This window comes from Heterocephalus glaber, unplaced genomic scaffold, assembly GCF_053883595.1.
Source record: "Heterocephalus glaber isolate CG9 unplaced genomic scaffold, H.glaber_assembly_v1.0 deba00000331, whole genome shotgun sequence".
Classification (NCBI taxonomy): Eukaryota; Metazoa; Chordata; class Mammalia; order Rodentia; family Bathyergidae; genus Heterocephalus; species Heterocephalus glaber.
Window position 1 is genome coordinate 36,443,539 of NW_028258142.1, and position 14,186 is coordinate 36,457,724.

Consider the following 14,186-nt stretch of genomic DNA (forward strand, 5'->3'; position numbering starts at 1 on the left):
AAAATCAGGCATCATAGAATTTAGAATCTTGAAGCAATTTTCATGATCATTATGTCTAGCTACTTACCCTAGGTTTCTTCCTGATTCTATTAGAATTAAGAATTCAAAGTATTTCTGTAAGGGTAAATAATTTTTCAAGCTTAAGGTTTTGCATCTATTACAGGTGTAGTTAATATTGATTTGGCTGAAAGGTTTACAATTAAATAGTTTACTTAATATTAGGCTCTGCCATAAAAAGGAAAATGTCTAAAAACTTAATAGACATGTGAAATTTAGATATTTTCACTTATGTGGGCTTTGATATTTTTAAACAAAGTAAATTATATGATTTGGGAGAATAATGGATTAGTCTTGATACAAAACACAGAAACTCAGAAATGTTTTCAGTCTGTTCCTCTGAATTTCTCACATAGTTACACTGTGAATACTTGAAATTTACTGATATCATCCCTAATAAGTGTCTTTTTTTCTTCTGGAATATAAGATGAGAGAATACTAGGATGTGTGTGTGTAAGAAGCAGACAGGCAGAGACAGAGGAAACACAAAGGATATACTACTTGATTTTTCATCATTCTTAGTCTAGATTTTCAGGGGCAAAACCTTAGCATTTTCATTTTTTTGATGTTTTACTGAGTTCTTAATTCAACCTGGAGTTTATCTATTAATATAATCTCATATTAAATACAAGGGAAGAGAAAAACACACTTCAAAGGTGAAATCATGAATTCTGTATACATTGCATGACCTCACTGAGAAGTTAGTTCAATATGTAGAAGACAAGAAAAATTAGCCTGACTTATTCAGGTGTGGATTATTTGAAATGATTATTAAATCATTATTGGGCAAGTGTAATAGAAGTTGCTTCAAATTATGCATCACTTTGAACAAACTTTATTGAAGCTTTTACTGCATTAGCCCTAATTACTCACAATAATGATGCAGCACTGCTTTGAATCAGAGCTCCTTGGCTGTGCCAGGGGACTGCAGCAGATCAATAGCTATTGAGCAGTTTGATCACGCAGGCTGACCTGTTGGAGAACTGGTGGCAGCCACTGCCATCCCTCCCTAAATTCCTCTCTCCAAGTAGCTCACACACTGACTTGTTTTCAGCTGGCCACCCTCTCCTGCCACAAATCAATAATCTCATAACCAGCATGTGTCTCAGACTGTGAGAGACTAAAATGCTGCCTCAAACAGAAATAGCAAGGGGTCTTTGTTCACGTTTAAATCCATGTCTCACATATTTAAGCTAGAAAAGACATGTTTAAATCTTTGACCAACAAACATTTCTCTCATATTGTAATGCTTATAAAATAAGGTGAGAAATCTTCATTTTTAAAACTATACTGAAGGTCATCTGTTTGAAAAATTACTGTTAATACTGCAGACCAATCAATTATTTGACAAATATTTACCAACAGTCTGATATTGTGCCTGTCAGATGTTTTCCATTAGATTGTTAGATGGTTCCAAGATCCAGTATGTCTCTCAGATGTCTTGTACCATGTTCAGTACTAGGTAAGCACACAGTTTCTCTTCTGAACCATTCATTTTATTCACATTATTTATTGAACCACTAGTATATGTCAGGATCTGTATCTAGTACTTCAGCATCTATTATTTTTTAAATGAAAGAAGTTCCTGATTACTTGAAATATTTCAGCAAGCATCTTCTTTTCTCTAAGTGATATCTTAAATTAATTTTGTTTTACAAACCACATAGTTTAACTCTTATTTCCTTTTTTCTCCCTGAAGTTGTTTGGTTTCCAAAATCATCTCATAGAAATGATAACTTATTAGAAAATAGGTTATCAGTTAAGTACTGCATAAAGCCCAAAATAATTCGAAATTACTTTTCTTATAGTGAAAGATGAAGAACCGCATTCTAAAGAAAGCAAAAATCAAGTGAGTTGTCTCATCGGAAATATATATGACTATTGTGCATGCATCCAATTAAAGGAAAACAAACTCAGTAACTGAACTGCCTACTATGTGCTTGGTTATGGTCAGAGCTGTCTCTATCTTGGTTTGGTTAGAGGGAGCTATCTATGCCACCAGACTATTAGCCAAAGAAATAGAGGTCCTGTTATGGTTGTTTAAATCTAAGGAGTCCTCCCTCATGTATTCAGAGAGGCTTTCGGTAGATGATTGGATCACAAGGGCCCCAACTTTATCAAGGACTGGTCCATTGATGGATTTATAGTTTGATGATATTATTGGGAGATAATGGAGACTTAGGAGGCTGGGTCTCCTTGAAGACAGTGAATCACAAGGGCATGATATTGAGAACTCTATCTTGCTCTTCTTTGGCCCTCACCCACTCTGCTTCCTGGTTGCCTTGACACGAATAGCTCTGCTCTACCATGCCCTTATGCCACCATATTCTGCCTCAACACAGACCCATAATAATGAAGCTAGACAACCACAGATTAAAACCGCTGAAACCATGAGCCAAAATAAATCTTTCCTCCTTTAAATTGACTTTCTCAGGTATTTTTTCATAGGGACAAAAATCTGACTAACCCAGGTCCATAGTTAAGAAGAAAGCAATCTGCCTTTGCTCATGTTGGGCCTATGACAGAAGTGGGGTTCCACTGCAAATCAGGCAGTAAATCAGAAAATTTGGGTTTCAATCCAATAGTATGACCTCAGGCGAATCCTAGAATCTTGGGAGGTATGCTTTACTGCATATGTGAAGCAGTACTGGACATGAGCCCAGCCTGTGTGCTCCCAAGTCTCTCAGGTTTGTGGGAAGCTGTTTATCTGTGGGGAGTGAAATCTCAGGAAGGTCTGGCTTCCAGCACCTGGGGTAGATCTCTGACTTGTTTCTCCCCCAGAGTTCTGAGACCTGGAAATAGATCAAATCTGTGCAATTCTCAAAGGGGTCTCATGTGAGTTCTGCTAAAACTAAACAGCCCATTCCTGTCTTGAAAGTGTCCCCAAATGGGAGAATTTTGGCTCAGCTCAGATTACTGGACAGGCAGATTTAAAAGTCTAATACCAACCTGTTTCTTTAATCTATGTGGCACATTTGTAAGTCACTAATCAAAAACAAGCAGAGGAGGCAAGCCCAAATAATAAAGTGATCCCAAGAATGGAATCTCTCACACTGAATGGAAAGAGTGTCAGAAGGAAAGCAAGGGACCACTTGTATTTGACCCCTGGGAAATATCTGTGCAAAAATATCAAGCAAAAGCAGAAAGACACAGGGTAAAATCTGAATCCATAAAGGAGGGCTCGGTCCTTAACTGACAAGGTTGAGTAAGCAATTATCAGGGTGGGTAGTGCAGAACATGGCCACATCTTCTGTTCTAGCTAAGTGGTGTCCTCCTAGTGTTCCAGCCAAGGCACCAATGCCCACCTCTGACTTCTCAAAGTGCTACTGATCCATCAGACATCAAAGGTGTCTTCCTCCTCATTCTTCTGTGACTTCCTCTCCTTGGACTTCTTGCTCTTTCTGATATCGAGTATCTATTCTTTCCACCAAAAACTGCTCATTTCACACCACGTGAGTAAAAGGTACAAAGGTTCATGATAATTTTTGAGAGGTAACCTCAGAGCAAGATTTCCCAAACAACTGGGGAAAATACTGTATTCAAGAGATATGAACAGTTCATCCCCTGAAAATAAGCTATGTTTTCAGATGAAATTGTGGAATTCTGTGCCTCCTTCAGAAAATCTACTAATGTGCACTGCTCAATTCAAAACTCTGAAAATCTCTACAGGAAGGAAGGGAGCATTCCTATATTTGCCTCACAGCAGAAAAGTCTTTTTTTCCACAAAATCCTTGCCAATATTTTGCCGAACTCAGTCTGGGAAGTATCATTCCAAGTATTTTTTTGTTATTTCAATTGGACTCATTCACTAATTACTGGTATGATTTCCATGAAGGAGGTAAGTATGTAGTCAACTTGAATTCTCTGCCCAAAGCACCCACTGAATGAGAAAATGAGATTAGTTGAATTGAATATCAATGACGTGTCTATATTTGGGCTTCTAATAATAAGAGGAATGTTTAAATACTGAAAACATGAAAAATATATGTTTACCAATGTATTTATTCAACAAATATCAAAGGAATGTGCCACCATTCTCTGTGCCACGAAGATAGCAAGAATATAAGTGTGGACTCTGCCTGTGTGTGGACACAGTTTTGCTACAGGGGAGAAGTTACATAGGAGACATTTTCTAATGTGTTACATAGGAGACATTTTCTAATGAGAAGATACTAAATGGACAGTAGAGACCCTGGGTTCTACAGGCATTTTCAGCTATGACTGGCTGGGCCTTGAAGATCTACAACATATGAATAGGAAGTAACACTGTTCCCAAGCACATGCACTAAGCTACATCCAAGACCTGTGTTCTTAGTAGCAAGGTTGAGCTTGGCAAAGTAGGATTGGCATAAGGGCCCAGGGGAGATTGTGGAGGGAAGAGAGTAGAGGTGGCAGGGATCATGTGTGAAAAACTCAGGATATCTGAATAAAGAGCACCGCTACTGGTGAGAACTCTTGGAACTATTGAGGAATTTGTAAAACCATGGGTGTAATATATTAGTGCCTCAGGGAAACTCAGTGATAACTATCTTCCAACCCTGATGAGCAAGGGAGGTAGTGAAATGCAGTGGTTGTGATCTTGGCTTTGGAATCCTGACTATCCACAGGTTGCTGTGACAGTCACCTTTCTCCTCTACAAAATGAGAATACAAGCACTTATTTCACAGAGTTCTTTGTGAGTCACATAAAACTATATATATCCCTGATGCAGGAACTATTACTTACTATGGCTTGATGAAGAGTAATTAGTACTGTTATTATTTAGTTGTGCTTCATAGACCAGAGAGGACTCTTTACCGCCAAGCTGATCTTTCTTTTTTCTTCCGTTTTTAGACCTCCTCCCAAATGAAAAACCCAACGTTGAAACAGCTCCCATGTCCAGTGTCTGTGGGAGCTTGGCTCAGCAGAGAACTCTTACTGTACTCAATAGATTATTTCTAGTAGGCTTTTGCCACCCCCATCTTCATGATGGTGAACCCAAAGCATTTGAAATATGCTCACCTGCATCTGATGTTGCTGTGGAGGCAGCGAGAAGTGATAATACTGGGGTTGGCGGAATTGCAACACTGTCAACTGCAGCTGGCTTCTTCCTGGTCATCATGGTGGACACTGGGCCCTCGTTCTTACTGTATGCTGCCATCTGGTCCACTTTCAAGTGGGGACTTGGCATCCCTAAAAAACAGTAACCCCCAAACTTGCAGTTGATTTAAAGGAACGGGAAGAACATCAACCTGAATATGCTCTGAGGAAACAGTCAAATGATTCGACCGCCTTCTGGTATGAAGATAATGAAAATTTAAAACATTTAAAGGAAAAAAAGTAGCCTGAGGTTAGGAGAGATGGTTTCAGATAAGCTGCCTGGAAGTGTGAAGCAGTCAGAGGCCTCAGGTACCCTTTAGCATTCTGAGATCAACCAGCCTGTCTTTTGCTGATGTTACTCTGTGTGTGCACCATGAAGGGGAACTTGTGAGGTTCTCAAGATAGGAGTCTTCTCATGTCATCCATCTGGGAAGACTTGAGAACAAGTTCATGTAGGCATTCGTGCTGTTCATCTCAGGTGCTTGAGGAATTCTAAGCCTGTAAGATCAGTGTGGGAAGAGAGGAGGCAAAATTTTCCAGAGATCATGCTAGAGTGGGGCTGGGGAAGTATCCTTGGTCCTGAGAAGAGCACATGCAATGTCATGGATGGGAATGAGCAGGATTCAGAAAAGGAATTAACCTAGGTGTCCATCAAAGGATCAACAGATAAAGAAAATGTGGTTTATAAACACAACTGAACTATTATTCATTTAGAAAGAAAAATGAAATGCTGTCATTTGCAGCTAAATGAATGGAACTGAAAGACATTGCAAGGGAAATCAGCTAAACACAGAAAGACAAGTCCTGCATGTTCTGTCTTATATGTAGATGTTACAGAAAAAGTCAACCTTAATGCAGGATAGTGATACTAGAGGCTGGGAAGGAGTGTGGGAGGATGGATACAGGGAGACTGAAATTAAAAAGCGTGTGCTGTGTGCATGTATTGACATATTATACCAAACCCCATTCATGTGTATAATTAATGCATATTAATTTAAAAACAATTTTTAAAAGGCCAGTCTACTAGAGGCAGGAAACTTATTGTGGAGATTGCTGTGAAATAACAGTCACTAAGCTAAGAAAGAGCTGATTTGGGGACGTTTGGGGGTCTGGTCCTAAAAAACATCTTAAGTCATGTGTCCATGATGCTAAAAGCCTTGTAGACACTTGTGAGGTCTTCTGGAATATTGTTTCCAGAGCTTGAATCCAGATTCTGTCACTTTCCTGCTGTGTGAACAAGAGCAAGTTACTTAACCTCCTCACACTTTAAGCTTACAGCTTTAAACTTTAAATTTGTACAGTCAGCTTTCTTAACTGTAAAATTGGGATGGTGACAGTTCTACTTTGGAGAAGTTCTACTTTTGGAGTTGAGTTCATCCAATAAGCCAGTTAATGTAAAGTGCTTACACAATGTCTAACACACAGTCCATACTATGTGTCTACATAATTATTGTTATTAGTGGTGGTAATAACATAATTATTATTATAATCCATTGCTTCCTCAGAACCAATTTTCTTTTTTTTTTTTTTTTTTGGTACTGGGGATTGAACTCAGGTCCTTGCTCTTGTGCAGCAGGTGGTGAAACCACTGACCTAAATCCCCGGCCCCTCAGAACCAATTTTCACCAGTAAGCAAAGGTTTAGTTTTCTTTTTTGACATGACTAAGGATTCATGGGCACCTTCAACATCTCCAGTTGCAAAAAAGTGACCATCCATCTCACTCAAGCACAGGTCTAGATCCAGAGGGTATCTGATCCACGTCAAATGGTTACCTATTCCATTTCTTCATCTGTATGCCGCATGCCACCACTGACAGCAACAACAACAAATTGGGTTTTATCACAGTAGTTCTTAACAACTTTTTTTTTCCATCCCAATCAACCTGAAATGATACAGTTCCTTCCCAGAGTACCATTATCGCACAGCCACAGTGAGATCAGTTCTACTTGGGCCTTGTAGCAACCCTGTGAAGCATGTAGTGTGGATATTAGTATTTTCTCTATTTTACAGATGAGGAAAACACATTTCTGAGAGCTTAAGGAAAAGCTGAGTAAACTCACACCAGTCTTAATGTCAGAGCTTGAAGTTTCCAGGTAGCCAAATGCTAAACCTAGGATCATCTTGTTCAGCCCGGGTACACTCTAACACCTGGCATGACCAAGTCCATCGAAGCAGGTTTCATGCTGAGGATGCAGAGGCTCTAATATCACACATGGAAGAGCCACCAGTAACCATTAAGAAGAAAGTCACACTTCTACTACCTTCCTCCTGCTCTCCATTCTGGTCTCTGAAACTCCTGCTTTGAGGTGCCATGAATAACAGTATCATTTGTGCTCTTTTGGAATATTTTATAGCATTTTTGAGAGTAGAGACAGGCAAATATCAAGTTCTATGACAGAAAGATTGCCAGGCACCAGCACTGAAACATGAAGATGTGTACAGTGTGTCCTGTTGGTAAAATGTGCCCTTGTGATAGTATAGGCTACAGTACACAGAGAATCATCCGTAAGGAGACCCATCTGAATAGCACTTGCTACTCTGAGGAAGGAGATCTCAAGGGAGATTCGTGGGAAGGAGTGTTCACATTTACTCCTTCACTTCCTTTATTGTTAATATTCTTAAAACCACAAACATGTGTTAAACTTTTTTTTTCCCCACTGAGAAAATGAATTTTGGGAGAAATCTAGAAGTCTATCAGCGAAGGCTGGAGTCTGAGGACAATGCCCCATTTTGGTTCTCTGCATCATCACAGCACTGTTCCCCCTAAAAGGAAGCAGCTCGGGAACTCTACAGCATCAGAGTTCTTTTTAGTGGACAACTGCTCCCCTGAAAAAACTCACTCATTTGTCATCTTTGTACCTGTGGCCACAGGTACTTCTTTGTTTAAATTATGCTATGCTTGGGGAATGAAGGTAATGAACAGGATTAGGAGCAGAATATTTAACCCTCACTTGGGAACAAACTGATTGCAAGTCATTTCAGTTGTACCCATTTTCATGCAAATGTTCACAATCTAAATTAGTCTCAGTCTGCAACATCTCATTAAAGTTGATCTGATCATACTCTGTTGGGCATACTTTGCTACTCAAGTGTTTATGTTACAGAATTTGTTAAATGTAATAAAATGACACTTAAAACAGTCTGTCATTCAGATTGTCACTATTTAGCTTTTTCAAAACCCTTGATAATTTAGGATTTTCTAGGTTATAATACTGCCTGCTAGTTGTCCATTTTTGAAAACAAATTAAAGGAAAAGAAAAAAAGAAAACCAGCCCTGACGTTTTCTTAGTCACTTTTGGGTCTTGAAAAGCTAATGGAAATCATCTCAGAAATGGCATATGTGGGCAAGAATACCAGATAAACTTTAACAAAGGCTAATTTAAGAGCCCTGAATAACTGAGATCAGTTGTCTTGAGTTTGTCTGAGATCAGAAGTCTTGAGGGGCTGGAATAGGTGACCTTTCCCTGAGAGGGTGAACTGGGCAGGTTGTCCCTAGAAGACTTTGTTTCCCTTCATTCCAAGTGGCAGCAGATGCACCCTGGTATGGGAGGCCAAAGTGGTGGGATATCTGGAGAGTTTCTTCCTGCGTGAGCCTGGTGTCTCTCCCTCCATAGGCAAGGGGATTTTGAGGCTAGAGGTTGATCATAAAAAACCCAGAAAGCCCTGAACTGGCTGAAATATCGAGTTATAGCACCCTGCCTACACCGGTGCCTGAGAAAAGGATCTGGGACTTGAATCTGGGAAGTGACTGCTGTCTAAATTTAGAAAACAAAGTACTCATGGTTGATGACTTCTGAGTATCCCTATGCTTAACACAAAGACACCCTGCAGTGTATATTTAAAAGGAGGAAATAACAATGCTAATAACTTTGTGGATCCAGCATCTGTTCATAATTAAAAGACAGAGCCAAGAGGAAATAGAAAAAAGTTAAACCTATATGAAAACATTCTGCTATAACCTGTTGACCTCTATTGATAAATTAGAAAAAAAAAGTCTTTGAAACTGTGCTATAATCTATCAAGGGACAGTCACTCATTTTCAAAGGTAATTTCTCATAGACCATTTATCCCCTCAAACCTCTACCTGCACACCGTGTTTGCATTAGGGACTTGATTTATGGATTCTTACTTGTGCGATGCAGAAGCTGACTTCCTGTTGCCTTGGTTACTTGAAGCTCAGTTCAAGGTTAAACTACTCCCAAATCAAAATCAGTGGCATGCACTGCATCTACTGGCCAGGTTATTGACTGCCCTAGGATGCGCAAAGGTCAGAGACCAATGCACTGTTTACTGCCTTAAGGGTGAGTCAATAGCTTCAATATTTTGATTCTATTTCTTTCAAAGTAGTAGTTGCTGCTCAATTACCTCTTCCCCAGGTTGCTTAAGGTCACAAGGGTCATGACAGAAAAGCAGAGTCTATGGTGGCTAACATTCCCAGGATCCCTTTAATGAGCTCTGTGACCTTGGATAATAAAAACCAGCCTCCGTTTAGAGTAATTTGTATGTTGCTTTAGGTTTATAAAGCTAGTTATCGGGGCTGGGGATTTAGCTCAATGGTTCTGCTGCCTGCCTCGCAAGTGCAAGGACCCAAGTTCAATCCCCAGTACCAAAAAAACCCCCAAAACATAAAGCTAGTTATCTACCTTCTCATTATTTCATAGGGAGAAAAAACAAAAACAATTCATGTGGTGGCTACTATTTACTCCCCTTTTCCAGATGAGAAAATGGAGGATCAGAAAGGTCATGTGATTTATTCAAATCACACAGCTAGCAAGAGGTGTGGCAAGATCTAGGTCCTCTGGTTTCTTAGCAGGCCCTCATTCCACAGTTTCCTCAAAATACAGGAGCTAATGGAATCATCACCAAGGGATCACACATAATTTATTTTGCAACATCCACCGCAGAGAACAGTACGTCTAGCAGACAGTGTATGATTAATAGAGGCTTGTTGAATAATTTAAATTAGTTTTCTATTTCTAAAATTTGCAAATGCTTGTGTTTCCTGGTAACAAAGTCTAGGTCAGCATGGTGGGAGAGGTCTGATGCCACTGGGAGGGTTGATCCCTTCAGTCACCTCTCTGGTACTGCAGAATGGAGGCACTGGCATGAATTGAGATTAAGATATATTAACAGCTCATGGTTTTTAATTTTGTGAAGAGTTTTGACATGCATTATGCTATTTTCTCCTTATAGCATCTTTATGGATGATAAGGAGTAGACAATGAAACTCCCAGTTCATAAATGAGGAAACAGATGACTAGATGATTGTCCAAGCTCACAAGTGTGATTGAAGCAATGCTGAAATCCATGTCTCTTGACTCAATTCAATGTTCTTTCCTTCACTGACAGTAAATTACTTACTAGACAAAAATGCTCCTAAAATCTTGATTCCCTTTCTAATAGACTGGTTATCATTGCTCTTTTTTCTTTTGTGCAAATGAACCTCACTCATGGCCAATAAGGGGAATCCATATTATAGAAGAAACTGAGGCCTTTAAGATTTTAGAAGTAATATTGCTCTACACCAAAGTCAGTATCATTTGTATTGTTGTTGCATCATATTATTTATGAATTCAACAACTGTTTATAGAATGTCCACCACACCAGGGATATGGCATTTGTCAAAACAGTTCTTACTTGCTAAAAATCACATTCTGTTATTTCTGCATGGCATAAAGGTAGCTATTACTTTTTATAAGGGCAATGACTAGAGTGCTATTTCAAGCATCAAAAGGCAACCTCTCCTATTCATATGATATCTTTATTCTACTCTGTACTATACTGAGAAAGAAGTTTTGTGAATAAAAATGTGTAGAAGTATGATAGTTAAGGCAGCTTTCTGCAAGGTTTGGCCTAAAGACTATCTGTTTTCCTAGCTGTGTGATTTGGGGTGAGCTGTGTCACCTCTCCATACCCTGGTTTCTGCATCTGTTACATGAGGTTGTTGTGAGGGTTAAAGGAGTTTTACAGTGTGGTAGACAGAAAATAATTCCCCTCCGTCTAAAAGTTGTTCACATTTTAATTCTTAGAACATGTGAAATATTAAAGAGGGAAGTTAAGGTTGAAAATAGAGTTAATGTTGCTAATCAGCCCACTTCAACGAAGGGAGAATATACTTAATTATCCAGATGGCCTCGGTGTAGTCACCAGGGCCCAATGAAGTGGAAGAAGAAGGCACAGCAGAAGAGTCACAAAGAAAGCGAGGTGATGATGGAAACTAGGCCAGGGAGATGCCACAACGCTGGTTTTAAAGATGCAGGAGGAAGGCATAAGTGATGGAATGTAGATGCCCTCCAGAAGTGAAAAACAAGGAACTGGAGTCTCCCTTATTATTTTCAGAAAGTAACCTAGCTCAGTTGACATCTTATTTCAGTTCAGTGAGATCCATTTTGGACTTCTGTCTGCCAGTTGCATGACACATTTTGTTATTTTAGCCACTAAGTTCATGAATATGAAAATGTGTTACAGCAGCAAGAAAATCTAATACATCTATAAAAATATTTATTACAGTGCCAAGGCAAAATAAGCATTCAATTGCAGTGATCATCATTATTTTTTAAAGCACTATATTATCTTAAGTACTAATTGTCTCATTTTACACTTACTTTGTACATTCAAGTTACATGTATTTTCTACAAGATTTAAATTCCTTGAGAAGCACACACTATATTTTTTACTTATTTCTTCCTGGCATAAGCTTAACATAAAGAAATTATTCAATAAATGGTTATCATTAAAATATTGCATCAGAGAGAAATAATTTTTAATATGAAGTTAAAAACTTGGAATCTCATTCTGCTTCATTTTCCTCTTTTAAGAATCTACTTTTAGCTCTACCTTCCAATTCTAAACTTTCAAGAATCAGAAAAACCACTAAACAATCTGATCAGTAAGAAGTGCAGAAATGGTCTGAGATGATAACATTTGCTCACCTCATAGAGATTTACATAAAAGTACTTTACTCTATACAGTAAATTCCAATGATATGGAAGTTAGTCTCTCCTGATCCCACAGTGGTAAGTTCATGTCAGTAGAAAAGTGATTTCTACAAATGCCCAGTGACAACATCTAGAAGGAGATACATCAAATACTAAAATTACAAAGAGGAAACATTGCAAGTTAGAATGGGTTATAATTTTTTTCTATTGCAGGCATCAGATATTCTTAGAAAAACATATATATATATAAACAAACAAATTATATATATAATTATATGTAATTATGTGTATATATACATATGTATATATGTATATACATGTATATATATGTAAACAAATTTTGTACCCAGCTTAAGGTTCACAGATACTTTTAAGCTCAAATGAGAGTTCTTGCTTATTTAAGTTAATTCCTATACACAATACAATGTGCACATATACATAAACACACATACACACACAGACAGAAATAGAGAGAGAGAGAGAGAGAGAGATCATAGAAGGACCAAAGGCAGAGAGATCCAAACATAATGCTGCTGTGATTGCACCTGTGTTTGGAAAAAAATAAGAGAATGGGGGGTGCCTGTTCTCCGGAAAATATAACAAGGAGATTTGAAAAAGGCAATAATAAGAAAGGAGCCAGTGAATATATGTAATTAGAACCAATTTACTAGTACAATGCACCTACCATGCTCCTTACATCCTTGGTGATCAGGTAGGTTAAGAACTTGGTACTGTAGGGTACATTAAGCATATCACAAGCAATTGCTGAACACAGGAGATTCAGCAAGTAACTCAAGGCAGTTTAGATTTGGATGGAAACTAGTACAGTCTTTCCTGCACCTGAAGCCCAGAGAGGAAATATGACTGGCTTTGTCTGGTGTCACACACAGAGAGTGGCAAAGCCATGACTCTGACCCCAGCCACATCCTTGGATCATTTTTGTCCAGCAAGGGCTCTGGACTGTAAGGGTTATATTTTCTGACTTCACAGAATCAGTTTTCTTTCTTTCCTGGTGCATGCTTATTATTCTACAGGGAAGCTTAAGAACAGACCACACCAGGAGAGCAGATATGAAATAAGCAATAGGACCACTGTTTCTGGAAGATTCTCCCCTAGATTTTCCCTAATGTGAAGGGCTTAGTAATCAATGTCATTTAATCTAAGCATCTTTTGTAGTGTTTTCCTTTTTACCTCTGGAGTACCTAGTAACAGAGCACATCTGCATGGTAATACAGATCTCCATGCTAACTGGGTCACCTTATTTGCATTTTGATTACTGCTTATTTAGAAGCCATATTGAGAAAAGAGCTTGATATCAGGAGCTCAGTACATGTGTGTATAAATATATGTCTAAATAGACAAATGCACATTTACTGGTTTATAAAAAATCAGTCTAATATCTATTCACTCTTATGAATATATCTGCAGAAGTCTGGCTATGTATCGAGGCTAGGATTATAAATATGACTATAGAATCTAATTACTCTTCTCAGTGCAATATCACCCACTGTATCTGGCTAGAAAAATCAATTTAACATACATCCCCCTTATTAAGATGTCAACCCTTTACTTATGAAAGTTTTTCTGTTTTAAGAGCTTTAATGCAGAGTTTTTCTTCAAATCACATACTTTATTTCATACTTTATTGAACTCATCCTATAGAACACAAACACATTGTGACTGTGTGCAGACATGCACATATAGACACAGAGTGTGTACTAAGAAAGCTCTCTTCTTTGGAACAAAAGACAAAAAAAACCACAGAAACTCAGACCCATCATTAGATAGATCATCTAATCTTTATCTCTAGTAGTTCAGTCAGAGGAGCTAATACCATGATGATGGCTTTGAAATCTCTTAGGAATTGGATGAGGAGAAGCGATAGTGATGAACTCCCAGCTAATAAACACAGAGTGCTTATTTCGGCGGAATGATCAATTTCTAGATGTCCTGAGGCTTGTCTGATACAGTTGATTTACTCATCCTCGCTTACCTCACTAATAAAGCCAAAGTCCACCATCAGATTACAGAAGTGCCTGGGATTTCTTAAAGGGGCAGGAGAAAGCTTAGGTAGCATTCATCACCTTTCTTGATCATCCCTCCTTTCCCAC

General features: G+C 38.5%; 1 protein-coding gene across 6 annotated transcripts in view; it reads right to left on the reverse strand.

Annotated features, from left to right (window-relative positions):
* Setbp1 (SET binding protein 1) overlaps positions 1–14,186 on the reverse strand; it is a 357,001-nt gene that overhangs the window by 23,686 nt on the left and 319,129 nt on the right. For 5 of the 6 annotated variants that reach the window (XM_087193233.1, XM_004855072.4, XM_087193225.1 and 2 more), the window contains one exon: positions 5,059–5,229. The exons of the other annotated variant lie outside the window; for it this stretch is intronic. In XM_087193233.1, the coding sequence (XP_087049359.1) occupies positions 5,059–5,229 (171 nt within the window). The remainder of the gene's footprint in view (positions 1–5,058; positions 5,230–14,186) is intronic. 6 annotated transcript variants of the gene reach the window in all.